This window comes from Vulpes lagopus, chromosome 11, assembly GCF_018345385.1.
Source record: "Vulpes lagopus strain Blue_001 chromosome 11, ASM1834538v1, whole genome shotgun sequence".
NCBI classification, from domain to species: domain Eukaryota; kingdom Metazoa; phylum Chordata; class Mammalia; order Carnivora; family Canidae; genus Vulpes; species Vulpes lagopus.
Window position 1 is genome coordinate 105,592,291 of NC_054834.1, and position 16,283 is coordinate 105,608,573.

At 40.4% G+C, this 16,283-nt stretch overlaps 1 protein-coding gene across 1 annotated transcript in view; it reads left to right on the forward strand.

The window, feature by feature from the left end:
* The first annotated feature begins 280 nt into the window (after positions 1 to 280).
* Positions 281 to 16,283, forward strand: part of NUP35 (nucleoporin 35) — a 35,250-nt gene continuing 19,247 nt past the window's right edge. The window contains exons 1-4 of the mRNA XM_041722622.1: positions 281 to 408; positions 3,902 to 4,072; positions 7,490 to 7,617; positions 10,246 to 10,312. Coding sequence (XP_041578556.1) covers positions 369 to 408; positions 3,902 to 4,072; positions 7,490 to 7,617; positions 10,246 to 10,312 — 406 coding nt within the window. The 5' untranslated portion in view covers positions 281 to 368. The remainder of the gene's footprint in view (positions 409 to 3,901; positions 4,073 to 7,489; positions 7,618 to 10,245; positions 10,313 to 16,283) is intronic.

Genomic DNA, 16,283 nt, shown 5'->3' on the forward strand with positions numbered 1-16,283 from the left:
TTGTCCCAGGTGTCACTTGCAAAAGCTGGCCGACGGCAGGTGCTGGGTAAACTCAACGCTAATTAGAAAACTGTGGGTGAAAGGGCGCGTGCATCCGTGAGATCCCAGCAGCAGCAGCAACAGTCCCGGGACCTAGTTCCCGCCGCGCTTCCCCCCCACCTTTCCCGCCGCACCCCTGCCAGAAAGGCGGAGCCTGGGCAAACGCGTTTGCCCGATTCAAAAATGGCGGCCGCGGCGCCCACAGCGCGCGCACGGCGCAGGTCCGGAAGTGACGCAACCTCGCGCGCAGCGCGCCCTTACCCGTGGGGAGAGTTTCCGCCATTTTTGAAAATCGTGAAGGCCCGGGGCCCGGCGGAGTGGCCGCTGCCATGGCGGCCTTTGCGGTGGAAGCCCAGGCGCCCGCGCCGGGTGAGTGTGGGCTGCTGCTCTTCGCCGGCGGCCCCGCGGCCCGCGCCCGAGCTCCCGGAGCCGTCAGGCCCTTCGCTAGTTCGCGTGGCGGCGACGAGCCCCTGTCGGCCCCCGAGCTCCCAGCGGTCCCCGAGCTCCGCGCCGGGAGGGCGGCCCCGGGCGGCTGGGCGCTGGCTGCGAGGCGGGCGGGACGGCTGGCGGCGGCGGACCCGCGCTCCGGCCGCGCCTCCCTGAGCCTCCCCCGGGGCCGGCGCGGCGCGGCGCGGTGCGGTGCGGGGCGGGCGGGGGGCGGCGCGGGGGGGCTGGGCGGCGGGGGCAGGGGCGCGGGGGGCAGAGGCGCGGGGGGGCAGGGGCGGGGGGCGCGTCCACGTGGGTGGGCGGCGCCCTGGAGGCGCGGACTGCTCCTCCCCCTTCCCTCCCCCTGGCCCCTCCTCTCCCCGCTTCCCCTTCCCTCCTCCCCCCTCCCCCCTCCCCGCTCCCCCCCTTCCCGCTCCCCCGTCCCGGCTCCCCCCCTCCCCGCTTCCTCCTCCCCGCTTCCCCCTCCCGGCTCCCCCCTTCCCGCTCCCCTCCCCGTTCCCTCCTCCCTCCCGGCTCCCCCCTACCCCCTCCCCTCTCCCCTCTCCCATTTCCCCCCCCCCGCCCCCCCGTTCCTCCTCCCCTCTCCAGGCTCCCCCCCCACCCCCCACCTGGCCTTTAGTTCCTGCAGGATGGGTGGCCTGTCTTGTCCCCAGGCCTTTTTGCAAAAGGAAGCCGTTATTGATGGGAACTGGAGCTGCGCGACCTTTGACCTTTAACCCTTTGCTGGTAGCCACGGAGATGCTGGCTTTTGGATTTTGTCCCTGTCCAGCCCCGTTTTCCCGCCTTTATCTTAGGGAAGTGACTTTTCCTCGGAGGTCTCTATCTCGCATCAGCCACAGCCCTGGTGAAAGTGTTTTGTCGTTGGGAAAACAGAAAAGCAAAACAAAAAAGTAAACAACAGCAAAAAAAATCCCGACTTATCAAGTGACCAGGATGTCCACTTCCTTGACTTCCTTTTTCGTTGGTGCCTTTCGGCACTTGGGAGAACCGTGTGCGTGTTTAGAGCTGAGGGCTGTCTGCTGTCCTATAGCCGCCTTGGAAAAGGAGGCTACGGCATTCTGAAAGAAAAGCACAGTGTGTGTTTGTACAATGTTTTGTTTTGTTTTGTTTTTTAGGACTTAAAAGGTGTTTAGTGCTTGCCATGCTTTGTGCAAAATGCTTCTTTCCAAGAATAACTTGCAGTGTATTCATAGGTGCATGACGTTCGGCAGCTGCTCTGCTACCTGTACACTTACCTACACAGATGTTGGTCTAGGGAATTCTGTAGGTTTTCGAGAACGGAAGACCGTCCCTTTCCAGTTCCAAAGTTTTAGACTTAGCAGAACATTTTGGAGTCTATGCCTCTTGGGCCTGCGAATGTGAATGAACTTGTTCCTGTTTATCGCCTGCTTAGCAGTCTGACATTGGCTGATACTGATTGCTCAGGTCCACCTAGTGCAGGGATCCCAGGTGAAGAGTAAATGACTTTCCCAGCACCAACACCGTCTTAAAACTTAAGGGTTTCTTCGGCAAATGGTGCTAGCTGAGTAGGACAGAGGACTCAGCATCTTAGGTGTACAGACCAGGAAATGGAGTTTAAGACCCGCAGGATCCGTTGTTCAGCTCCCCGAGTGGAATGTAGGCTGAAGGGTGGTTGGTAGCAGGTGCATTAAGACCCTTTGTGCCCTCCACTCTGGTGCTTTCTGTGTGTCACAGTGTAGATCAGAACTTTTATGGACTTGATTCTTACAGTTGCCATATGGTCTTTGGTTTGGTTTGTGTTTTGTGGGGACGGGAGAATGAGGTAGTTGGTCGGTCGTACCTAAAACTTTGTGTTTACTGCCACAGGTCTCTTAGGGTCTGTTCAGAATATTCTTTTGTTTAGACTTTTGGTGCCTATGATCTTTGGAAATATGTAATAGTAACATAGTAAGTAATATGGCACTTTAAAATAACCACAATGTAGTTATAGTTTTTCACACCGTATTTCAACATTTGCTTTATTTTTTTCCTGGATTGCTTTGCCTTTTTCCTCTTTTATACACTTGCATTGGCAACGCTAATATCTGTGTCTCCATTAATGAGGAAGGATAAATAATAGACAGCATTTGGATAGCAAGAAACAGATTTTTGAGGCTGCGTAGAGGTCAAGGATAGTTAACCATTATAGATGATACATCAAACGTTTGACCTTTCTGAGTGCCCTGAGTTACATTCAGCCTTGTCACAAAGTTGAAAATTTAAATTATCTTAAGCAGAAATTGCAAGCTCTACATTTACATTTTAGTGACTCAGTTTTTGCTATTCTAGGATACCCTTAGAATAAAAATAATAACTAATGTTTGTTGAGCACTTACTGTATATTAGGTACGGGGTCAGTGCTTTCTTGGCTGCAATCCTAAGCAAAGCTCTGTGACTGGGCTCTTTGATTGTGCCCATTTTGCCTAGAGACTTGAACCCGGGTCTCTAACTCCAGGATCCATGTTTTCCTTACTGTGCTGTTTTGCTGTGAAATTAGAGTACGTTATAGCCTCCTTATCTTCATAATGGGAATAATGCCCTGTAAATTGTGAAAATTAATTTTGAATTCATGATTGTGAAGTATCAGCTCTCTTTAAATTGGTTTTATGTTGGGGAGACTTTTGTTGAGTATTCCTAACTTTAAAATGATTTAAAAAAGTGATCCAAAAAATAAACTTTCCAAATTTTTCAATATATTTCTTAGTTGGGATGCTAATCATTACTGTTATTTCATATACATGCAATGATGAGTGTGCATGATTTTACTCTTATTACAAAAATTTTTACGGTTTTTGTTTATGGGAAAGAAAAAAATGGTACATACGGCAAGCTGAACCTATTATGTTTGATATGCTAAGACTTTGTGTCAAGCACCTTGCACTTGTTTTGGTTGTTGCATAGTAGAAGCTGACCCAGAAATGGAAAGATGATATTCTGATTATAGTAAGAATTTTTTTAAGATCCAAAATTTTTCCATTTATACATAAATGTTGATTCTTTTTTTTTTTAATTTTTATTTATTTATGATAGTCACAGAGAGAGAGAGAGGCAGAGACACAGGCAGAGGGAGAAGCAGGCTCCATGCACCGGGAGCCTGACGTGGGATTCGATCCCGGGTCTCCAGGATCGCGCCCTGGGCCAAAGGCAGGCGCTAAACCGCTGCGCCACCCAGGGATCCCATAAATGTTGATTCTTAAATCTGTAAAATAATGTAAACAGAACAACTGTCAGATTAATATTATTAAAAGTGCTTTCACATTTTTATAGAAATTTTTATTGTTTTTTTAAGTAATAAATTCAACTATGCTTCTGTAATATGTAAGTTTTGATTAAATTCTCAAAATTATTTATGCTAGATTCCTACATCTTTTAGATATTGTAACATTAAAGTCCTTTTATCTTTTGATTCATTTAGGATCTGAACCAATGATGCTAGGGTCACCGACATCTCCGAAGCCAGGGGTTAATGCCCAGTTCTTACCTGGATTTCTAATGGGGGATTTGCCAGCTCCAGTAACTCCACAACCTCGATCAATCAGTGGCCCGTCGGTAGGAGTAATGGAAATGAGATCACCTTTACTTGCAGGTAGGTAAACTGCTTAAAATAATTTCATAGTACTATTAATTAATATGTGTATTAGAGTTTTAAAAAAGAGTAATTCACCCTTTTCAACACATTATCAATTAAAAAAAAACAGTGCCTCTAATTTTTAGACTCTTGGAGTACAGGTATATGTAGTATATGCTATTTTAATTCCAAGAACCATACATTAAAACTATGTGTATTGCATTCCATCCAATTTAGGATGCCCTTGGTTATAAACTCACTGTTATCTTAAGTAGCACCAAGAAAGAAAAGCACTAAACATGATACAGTGCCAAGATACCATATTTTATAAATTGTCCATATCAGAGATGTTAAAGTGTGGAGGACTGGGGAAGAAATATTGTCATATAACTTCAACTGAATAACTTAATGCATTTAAATAACATAAATATAATAGCAAACATTCAGTCAAAATAACTGTAACTTGTTTTTTTTATTGAAATATAATCAACCTACAGTGCTATATTAGTTTCAGTGTACAGTGTATTGACTTGACAATTCTGTGTGTTACTCAGTGCTCACCATGGAAGGTGTAGTCCCCAGCTGTCACCATACATTATTACAGTACTATTGACTATATTCCCTATGCTGTACTTTTCATCTCCATGGCTTGCTTATTTTATAACTAGCACCTTGTACCTCATAATCCCCTTTATTTTGCCCATCCTCCCACTTATCTTCCCTCTGGCCATCACCAGTTCATTCTGTATATCCGAGAGTCTGGTTTGTTTTGTTATTTTAGTTGGTTTTCTAGATTCCACATACATGTGAAATCATGGTATTTGTCTTTCTCTGACTTCTTTCACTTAGCACAGTACCTTCTAGGACTTTATAGATGAATGAATAAAGAATGTGTAGGACATGTACACAATGGACTATTAGCTATAAAAAAAGATGAGACCTTGCCATTTGTAACAATCAGAAGTATAATTTGAAATTTGTAGATATGAGTTCTACTTCTAGCCATAGTGAATTAAGAGTTTCACCTTGTTTAATGAAAGGACTTACTCTACAAACTATGGGGCAGTTTTTTACAGAGTTTGCAATGATCAGCACAGAATATTAAAGATAAGTGAAATTTTGACTACAAGAAGTAAAAATTAGCTGCAAAAATGATTGAATTCCAAATGTGAGCTAAAATCCTTTTAAGGGATTAAATGGAAAACTTCTTAATTTGATTGTTCTTAAAGTATTACTTGGTTTAAAGTGGTTTATTATTTTAAGATTGATCAGGGAGGGTAAAATTATATTTGATATAATTGACTTAACATTATTCTGGATAGCTTTTGTTTTCTATACAGTTGACCTTCAGACAATGCAGGGGTTAGAAGTACTGACCCCCTGGACACCTGAAAAATTCTTATATAATTTTGACTCCCCAAAAACTTAACTACGAATAGCCTACTATTGACTGGAAACCTTACTGGTAACATAAATTAGTTTTCTGACACATACTTTGTATGTTATATATGTTATAAACTATCCTTACAGTAAAGTAAAGCTAAAGAGAAGAAAATGTTATTAAGAAAATTATGAGGGGCACCTGGGTGGCTCAGTGGTTGAGCATCTGCCTTCAGCTCAGGGCGTGATCCTGGAGTCCCGGGATCAAGTCCCACATCCGGCTCCCCATGTGGAGCCTGCTTCTCCCTCTGCCTGTGTCTCTGCCTCTCTCTCTGTGTCTCTCATGAATAAATAAGTAAAACCTTATAAAAAAAGAAAATAAAAAAAGAAAAAAAAGAAAATAATAAGGAAGATGGGGGCACCTGTGTGGCTCAGTTGGTTGGCCGCTGACTCTTACTTTCTGCTCAATCATAATCTCATGGTCCTAGGATTGAGCACCACATTGGGCTCCGTGCTCAGTGGGGAGTCTGCTTGAAGATTCTCTCTCTTTCCCTTCTGCCCCTTGCCCTGCTTGTACGCTCTTTCGCTCTCTATTTCTAAAATAAATTAATCTTTAAAAAATATCATAAGGATGGGGCGCCTTTGTGGTTCAGTCGGTTAAACGTCTGCCTTTGGCTCAGGTCATGATCCTGGGTTCCTGGGATGGGGTCCTGCATCAGGCTCCCTGCTCACTGGGGAGTCTGCTTCTTCCTCTCCCTTTGCCCCTCGCCCTCTGCTCCTGTTCTGTTCTTGCTTTCTCGCTCTCAAAATTAAAAAAAAAAAAAAAAAGATTTATAGTACTGTACTGTAAAAAATTTGTGTATAGGTGGACCTGTACAGTTCATACTTGTGTCATTCAAGGGTCAAATGTATATTTCAAGTGTGTTTTTATTTTAGCTACTATATATTAAGTACATATCAGCCAGGCAATATGCTAAGCATTTTATATGTTACTTTAATTCTTTTGTCAATCATAAGGGATAGATAGTAATATCCCTGATTTTCAAAATAGGAAACTGAGGCTAAATGCAATAAAGAATTGCTTAAGTCTACTTGTTAATAAGTGACAGAGCAGATCAGTCTTGTTTTACGGCCTACCCTCCAAATAGCCTAGGCTATACTATTTAAGTTCAGAGGATAAGTCATAACAGAGAATCTGGACTGTTTTACTATTTGGCATTGCTGGTTCTCTGACTTATAAAGACATCTTTATGTCCCCAAGAGTTGATTCTTTTCTTATATGTTTATTATGTACTTAAATATGCTTCTGTTGTGTGAAACATGAATGATACCTGTTTAATTTTGACAGTCAATTTCTTTTTTTTTTATTTTTATTTATTATTTATGATAGTCACACACACAGAGACAGAGGGAGAGACACACAGAGACACAGAGAGAGAGAGAGGCAGAGACACAGGCAGAGGGAGAAGCAGGCTCCATGCACCGGGAGCCCGACGTGGGATTCGATCCCGGGTCTCCAGGATCGCGCCCTGGGCCAAAGGCAGGCGCCAAACTGCTGCGCCACCCAGGGATCCCGACAGTCAATTTCCACATTAGGGGATTATATTGATTCAAGTTTTATACAAGCTGGAACTGTTTACCTACTATCAAGTGAAAAATAGGATTAAGTTTTGTATTGAAATGTTAAGGATTTTGTAGAGAAAGCAAAAACGACATGTATTTGTTAAAAACTAAAATTTCTGTTTTCTTATTCTGAAACCTTTCATTTACATGGAGTCTGAATCACCAGCATTGGCATAACTGGGAATTTGTTAGAAATTCACAATCTCAGGCTTCACTTCACATGTTCTGAATCAGAATCTGAATTTTTGACAGGATCCCCAGGTGATTTTTAAGTGTATTGAAATTTGAGAAGCCCTAGGAAACAAGAGTTTAAATCAACATATTAGGAATATAAATGAAAAAGAATCTTATCAGGAAGGTGGAAGAAAAGAAAAAAGAAAGGTGGAAAATTTCTTTGTTTTCTCATCTGACTGTATTTTTTATACATTGTAGGTGGATCACCACCACAACCAGTTGTACCAGCTCATAAAGATAAAAGTGGAGCTCCACCAGTTAGAAGTATATATGATGATATTTCCAGCCCAGGACTTGGATCAACACCTTTAACTTCAAGAAGACAGGTGACATACACATTCATGTATATGACCCACAATAATTTCTTGTTTTTTTATGTGGATGCACAGTGAAGATCAATGTTTTACTGAGGCTTGCTTTAGTGGAACTGTGTTGTACAGGATAAGCATTAAGGACATTTATCATAGGATCTACTTCGATTGTGTTTATTTATTTTATTTTATCTTATTTTTTTTTTTAAGATTGTATTTATTCATCAGAGACACACACACACACACATACACACACACAGAGAGAGAGGCGCAGAGAGAGAGAAGCAGGCTCCATGCAGGTAGCCTGATGTGGGACTCGATCCCTTGGTCTCCAGGATCAGGCCCTGGGCTGAAGGCGGCACTAAACCGCTGAGCCACCCGGGCTGCCCCTCGATTGTGTTTATCATGAAATGTACTTAATGTAATAGAACACCAGATTATTTTCTCATATCAGTAATTCTGTGGTTTTATAGGTTCTGGTTTTATTTCAGTTGCTCCTCATGGTGAATTTTCAAAGTAGCTCTTATGAGCTTAATTTTATCATTGAGGAAACTAGGACACAGAAAGCTTAGGTAATTTTTAAGATTAAGGCAACTAGTGTAGTGGAGCTACGGTTTAAACCCAGGCAGTCTTCAGTCTAGAGCCAGCGTTTGTAACTGCCATGCCGCATTAACACTACTGTGGTTAGTTGAAAGGTAGTATGGGTTTTTCTTTATAGGCAACGAAGTTTAATTCGCCTATATAGTTGCAAGTCTTCTGTCACTTTTGTGCTTAGCAGGACTTCAAACTGTGTGTCAGATAAACTGATAAGTTCTTTGAATAAAGACATTTTTTCTGTTTGGTTTGGGAAAATGTAGCATACTAGGTCTACTTTTTTTTTTTTTTTTTTTTAGGCCTACTTGTTAAAGCAAAAGTAATACATTGGGTTGAACACATGACCTCTCTTTCCAATACTTTTATAACTGCTACACTCTCCAGCACAGTAGCCACTAGCCAACTGTGGCTATTGACATTTGAAATGTGGCTCTTCCTGTACTAAACTGAGATATACTTAAGTGTTAAATACACACCCAGGACGCCTGGGTGGCTCAGCAGTTGGGCGTCTGCTTTCGGCTCAGGGCGTGATCCCAGAGTCTGGGATCGAGTCCCACATTGGGCTCCCTGCATCGTTTCTCCCTCTGCCTGTGTCTCTACCCCTTTCTCTGTGTCTCTGGTGAATAAATAAATAAAAACTTAAAAAATACACACCAGATTTTGAAGACTTAGAAAGTGAACTACCTCATTTGCTTTTTTTGTTAATTACATATTGAAAATGATGATAATTTGTTTGTACTAGATTAAATAAACTACTTGTTTTTATTTTCTTAATGTGTCTACTATGAAATTTAAAATTCCTTATATTGTTTGTGTTATATTTGGACAGTGGCATTCTAACAAATCAGAATATTCTGGCCTGGGATATTTTTCTAAAGAATGACAAGTATATCTGTTGTTTAGTTTGGTATGAGAACCACTGGCTTATAAATTCATGCTAGTTTTCATTACTTCTCTGATGATCAATGAAAACAAAGGTAGTTTACAGTTACTGGTGTGTTCAAAATATTTAAAAGTCTTCTGTCATAATTTGTAGAGAATGTTTTTGACTTAAATGTTGGTAAGAATATTAGTAAAGCCTAAACTAGTTTTGCTCCCTGAGGCCTCTTTCTAATCATGAAAGAAACTGGCATTAAGAATTGAACAATATAATGTATTTTGTATTCTCTTAACATAATTTCAACATTTTGTTCTGGTTGCTGGATAATAGCCAAATTTTATATTTCCTTAATTGAGGACGTTGCAGAAAAAAATCTATTTATTTCTAGAGAAAGAGTCTGTTCTTATTCTTGATTAGATATTGTTGTCTTTGTTTATAGAAGGACTTCTGTTTAATCTTTAGTTTTCTCACATTTAAAGGGATTCGTATGGATAATTTTCTTGCTCTATAACTTTCTACTTGTAGAGGCAGAGATACGCTCTCTTTTATTATGTAGATTGATTTGACTATTTTTTCATGGTTTGTAAATGTCTGTTTACAAATAGGCCTGTCATCTTTCTATTTTTCTGTGTGAGCTTGGTGATCTGAAGAACCACGTGCTGTTATTTCAAATACTGTGTACGTTAGGGATTAAAACCTAATAGCAAGTTACTTTCTACTAGAAATAGTGTATTTCTCTGTGTCTTATTTTATTTGTTTTTTTAAAGATTTTATTTATTCATGAGAGACACAGAGAGAGAGAGGCAGAGACACAGGCAGAGGGAGAAGCAGGCTCCATGCAGGGAACCCAACGTAGGACTTGATCCCAGGACTCTAGGATCACGCCCTTGGCTGAAGGCGGCGCTAAACCGCTGAGCCACCCGGGCTGCCCCATGATGTGTCTTATTTTAAAGAATATGCTAAAGGGTCCAGCATATTTTAGATTAATACTGCTCCGTGGGAAAAGTTGGAGTACTCTTAGATTGTGAACTAATTAGAGGCCTCTGTAGTACCTCCCAGCATGCAGTTGTCTAATGAATGAAACCTTCCAACACTCACTGCGTTTACATTATGGTTAGAAGTTCTAACTTTGTGTTTTTACTTTAACATTCTATTCTGTTTTCATGTAGCCAAACATTTCAGTGATGCAGAGTCCTCTTGTTGGAGTTATGACAACTACTCCTACTCCTGGAGCAGGTAAATAATGCCATTTAACATTAAAGACTAATCTCCTTGATAATTGCCAAAATTTTTTCTTTTACGTTTCAAACTTGGAGACTTTCTCAAATGTTAGTAACTTCATTTGGGCAGGAAATACTTTGTATATTGAGGTTTTTCCCTGATTTTATAGGTAGGATGTGATATTCTCAAAATACTGAGTTTTTGAAAAAATACATACTTTAAAAATATTATTTATTGGAAAAAAAATATTTATTGGAGAGTGCACATGTGAGTGGCGGAGAGGGACAGAGGAAAAGGGAGAGAGAATATCTCAAGCAGACTCCTTGCTGAGCATGTAGCCTGTCCCAGGTCTCAATACCACGACCCTGAGATCATTACCTAAACCAAAATCAAGAGTTGGCCACCCAGGTGCCCCCCAAAAATATATACTTAATAGTGTCTCCTGAGTTACTAAAACCTGTGATTTAAAAAGGGGGTATTGCAATTGGGAAGAAAAGGAATACAGAGACTGAGCAATAAAGGTGTTTTGAAAGAAGTTAATGCATACCTATAGATCTAAATGTCATTAACTACATTCACTGATTATATGTAGTTTTTCTTTATTTTTTAATTTAATTTTATTATTTTTAAAATATTTTATTTATTTATTCATGATAGACAGAGAGAGAGAGAGAGAGAGGCAGAGACACAGGCAGATGGAGAAGCAGGCTCCATGCCGGGAGCCTGACGTGGGACTCGATCCAGGGTCTCCAGGATTGTGCCCTGGGCCAAAGGCGGGTGCTAAACCGCCGAGCCACCTAGGGATCCTCTGTAGTTTTTCTTTAATGGTATTTTTATCACTATCCGCTTCATCATTAGCACACTCTTCTTACATATTCATATCGCCTGTCACATGTTCACTCAACAAATACATGAACACATAACCATGTACCAGACCCTGGGAAACTGAACAAAATAGATAACCCTTACCTCTGTGGAGCTTGCATTTATTTACAGAATTTACATTTATAAATAAAATAATTAAATTACAAAGTTTGTTAGAAAATAATGCATTTTATGGAGAAAAACTAAGCAAAGAGGGTAAGTAGTGGGTGTCAGGGCTTATGATTTTAGGTAAGGTAGTATATTCGTTTTCTGTTTGTTGCCATAATAAATTACCACAATTTTAAAAATGGCTTAAAAAGCAGATCTAGAGGTGAGAAGTCTGAAATGGATCTCAGTGGGCTGAAATCAAGGCATTGGAGAGCTGTGTTTAGTTTTTGGAGGCTTTGGGGGACAATCTGTTCACTTGCCTTTTCCATCTTCTAGAGGCCTCGCACGTTTCTTTGCTTGTGATCGCCTTCCACATCTTCAAAACTGGCAGCTTTGCGTCTCTGGTCATTTCTTCTGTAACCACATCTCTGTCCCCCTCTTAAATTCCCTTGTGAGTACATTGGACTCTACTGGATAATCTGGGATAATCTCCTTATTTTAAGGTCAGCTAATTAGCAGCCTTAACTCCATCTGCAATCTTAATTCTCCTTTCCCATGTTACATGACTTCTTCCCAGGTTCTGGGACTAAGGACATGAACATCTCTGGGGACCAATTACTCTGCTTCCTATAGAAGGATAGAGGAAAAGTAACATTTGTTCAGAAACCTGAACTAAGTAAGGGAAGTAGGGAAAGTGTTCTAAAAAGAGGAAATAGCAAGTACAAAGGCACTGAAGTGGGAGTGTGTCTGTCTGGGGTGTTCAAGGAGACTAGTGTGAAATGGTGCGAGTGAGGGGTAAAACAGGAAATGAGGTCAGAATGATAACGGGGGACCCTTAGTACGGGGACTTGTATGTCATTATATCAACTGATCTTTACCCAGAAAAGGTGGAAAACAAATAGGATGAAACTGCTGCTGTAGTGATTGTAGACTTTGGGGTGAGGGATGGGGTAGAAGCAAGGAGACCAGGTAAAAGGCTACTACTGCGTTAATCCAAATGAGGGGCAAAGCAGAGTAGGAAAGGAGAAAACGAGGAATAGCAACAAGATGGAACCAAAGAAGCAATAGCAAGACAATAGATTTAAAATGAACCAAATCGGGCACCTGGGTGGCTCAGTGGTTGAGCATCTGCCTTTGGCTCAGGGAGTGATCCTGGAGTCCCGGGATCAAGTCCCACGTCCGGCTCCCCATGGGGAGCCTGCTTCTCCCTCTGCCCGTGTCTCTGCATCTGTCTCTGTGTCTCTCATGAATAAATAAAGTCTTAAAAATAAGGATGTAAATAAATAAAATAAAATGAACCAAATCTACAATTGTTATAAAATGAAATGTACTGAACACTCCAGCAAAAGGCAGAGATGATCAGAATGGGTAACAAAAGCAGTATCCAATGACAGGTTAGATCTTTTGATCTTCCAGGCAGTTTCAAGCAGTCTGAATATTCATTAGGCAGTGTCCTCATAGTCCCTTTTATTTTATTTTTCTTTTTAAAGATTTTATTTATTCATTCATGAGAGACATGGAGGCACAGATTACTTTTTAAGTAATCTCTGTACCCGGTGAAGGGTGCAAAACTGCGAGATCAAGAGTCTCCTGCTCTACCAATTGAGGCAGCCAGGTGCCCTCCTCTTTTCTTTTTTTTAAGATTTTAAACAAAAGAAATTTATTACGGTTTCTATAGATCAGATGTCTGGGCACAGATTGTTTCTTTGCTTTAGAGCTCAGGTGTTAGCAGGGCTGTATTCTGTTCTTGAGGTTCTGGGGTGAATCCACTTCCATGCTCATTCAGGTTTTGGCTGAATTTGCTTCCATGTGAAAGTAGGAGTGAGATCCCTGTTTCTTTGCTAGCTGTGCCCTGGGGGTGTTTCTCAGCTTCTAGAGGCTGCTCTTATTCTTTGGCCTTGTGGCTCCCTTTCAATCTTCAAAGACAACTATAGCAGATCAACATCTTTTTTATACTTTGAGTCTCTCTGACCTCCTCCTTCTGTTGTATTTCTGACATATCTGGCCTTTGCTATTAAGGGCTCATTTGATTACTCTGGGTCCCCTGGAATAACCCAGGGTAATTCCTTATTTTAAGGCCTAGCTAATTAATAACCTTAATTCTTTTGCAAAGTCCCATCTCAGCAGTACCTGGGTTAGTGTTTGAATTGCCAGTCAAATCAGGGGACAGAAACTTTGAGGAGGTATCTTTAGATTTCTGTTTGCCATCTTAATCGTAGTGAAAATTCTAGATTTGTTACTTCCGTTTCAGTTACATATGTTTGGTGGAATGTTCTGGGGGAATTAGTTTTAATCTTTTAAAACTTGATCTGATCATAGAAATAGGTAGATGACAGTGTTGTTATTTGACTAGTTGCTGAGTCAGTTATTGAGTCAGTAAATGATTCCAGGGACGTTGAAAATGCAAAAACACATAATGTTAAGTAGTGTATTTTATTCTTCAAAGGGTCTTTTAATGTTTGAAGAGCAAACATAGTAGTCTTACTATTGTCAAGTGAAAGAGCATATAATTAAAGTTAATTAAACATCCTTTGTCATTTTTTTCTAATAGTTTAACTTCTAGGAGGTTCTTGTATTTTTAGAAATTATATGTGAAAATACAAGAACCATGGTAGGAGGAAAATACATGTATCATAAATTGGCCACTGGGAGCCACTGCTGCTTCTACTTTGAGGTTAAAGAATTTATGTATACAAAGTCTAAATGGAGTAGAAGTGGTAAAGAAGTGTTTTTGAAAATATGTGATGAGCCTGAGGATCTATCATACATGGTCAGTAATAGACAAGAATTGGGAAAAGGAGTTGACTTGAGAAAATTGAAGGGAAACATAAAATTTTTACTTAGAGCTATTTTTTAAGCTCCTATAGTGTTAAATAAATGGAAACTTCTGTATATAATTTGTAATTTTTAACTTCTGAGATTGGCAGCTTTTATAAAGCGATGTCATGGGACTTGATGATGTGACTTATTTTATGCTTAGGTCTTTGTTTCCAATAAGGAGTTTGTTTTTATTTCATAGCTAATGTTAAAATCTTTTGAAAAATCTTATTTCTGATGCAGGGAAATCTTGACAAAGTGGAAACTCTAGAGAATTTCAGAAACACTTTTCAACCATGGGATATTATTGCCCTGAATATATGTTTGCCCTATTTCCCCATCCTTACTCTTCAGTTTTCTTCTGCTACTATTTAAATGTTCCTCTGCTTTTTATACTCTTTTAAGTTTTTTCTTAAAATTTTTTTGGGAAGTTCTTTCCCACATCTATCAGTTGTCTTCTCAGATGCTTACCAGTTTTATCTATCTACAATTTGAATGTGAGAGCCCTTATTTTAGCATATGGTTAACAGAGTAAGTATGATATGCAGACTATAGCACTTCTGACTGCTTTTGTTGATGCTAGGGACTCCCGAGTTCTGATAGTGTTCCCAGAAGGGAAAGGAAAGGGCTAGTTTATCTGTGAGGGACCTTTTACTGAAAAGGGTTATAGGGTTAGTAGCTCCTTGTATGTGCTCCTGTATGGCTCCTTCTGCTCAGCTCCTGTCTTTCTCCATTACTGGATTATGAACTCCTTCAGGACAGAAATCCGCCCCCCCCCCTTTTTTTCTCTCATTATTTGCCCATCACAGAGCTGGTTATAAAGGGACCTCAGTAAATTTTGTTGACTGAATGGATTGATGGATGTAAGTTGTAGTGAGTTGAATGGTGGCCACAAAATGACATGTCTGTGTCCTAATCCCCAGAACCTCTGTGGTTAAAACAAGTAGTTAAGATCATGAGAGGAGGAGCTCCCAAGGAAAGCTAGGGAGTTAAGGAGAGAGAAAGATGGGGAGAAGATAATCCTGATAATTACCTCACTAGTCCTGAATCCAATTATTAGTGTCCTGAACATTCAGGAGAGAGATTTGACACAGACCTGAGAGACCTGCAGAGGATAAGATGATGTGAAGACTGAGGCAAAGATTAGAGTATTGGCACTAAGAGCCAGTCAACACCAAAACATGCCAGCAGTAACCAGAAGGTAAGAGAGGCAAGCAATGGGTTTTCTCTTCGTGCCTTTGGCATACATTTGACCCTTTTGAAAATTTGATTTATCTTGGACTTCTGGCCTCCAGAATGGTGAAAGAATAAATTTCTGTTGTTTTAAGCCACCCAGTATGTGGTAATTTGTTACAGGAGACACAGAAAGCCAATATATATGTTGTGTTTTGAGGCAGTGACATCCCAGTGCCAAAAAAAGTATGGAATATTTGTGTGCAACTTGGCATGACATAGTTTTTTTAAAAAAATAATTTTAGTAAACAATAACCTTATTCTAGATTGCATTAATTTCAGATGCTGCAATCAAATTATTGCAGATTTATGGTGTGAAACAACTCAAATTTATTAAGATTCTAGAAGTCAGAAGAATGTGTCTAAAATCAAGGCATTTTTTAGGCCTATATTCTTTTCTGGGGGTTCTAGGGGTAAATCTTTTTTTCTCTCTCTCTCTTCCGGCTTCTAGAGTTGTCCATATTCCTTGGTTCATGGTTCCCTACCATCTGTGAATCCTGTACTAGCCACTTGGGCCTTTCTTATATCACTCTTTTCCTTCCCCATATATGGAATCTTGTGATTATGTGGACCTACTAGGTTAATCCAGAACAGTCTTCTCATTTAAAATCAGATGATTAGCAGTCTGAATTTCATCTACATCCCATATTTCTTTTTATCATGTAATATTATGTACTCAGTTTCTGGATATTAGGACCTAGGCATCTTTGGGAGACCATTTTCTCCCTACCATATTTTTTAAAAATTAGTCACCAAAATTTATATAATCTCATGCCGGACTAACCATAGGATCATGGGGTGGTATCTAGTTTTGGTGGGGATAATATTTTATATTTTTAGTCAAAATCATAAAAGGAGATAGTTTTAGAAAATCAATGAAATGTAGCATTCTTTAGCTTTATTCCTCCAGAACCAAAAGTGTAGCATTCTTTAGCTTTATTCCTCCAGAACCAATCAGTCCAGA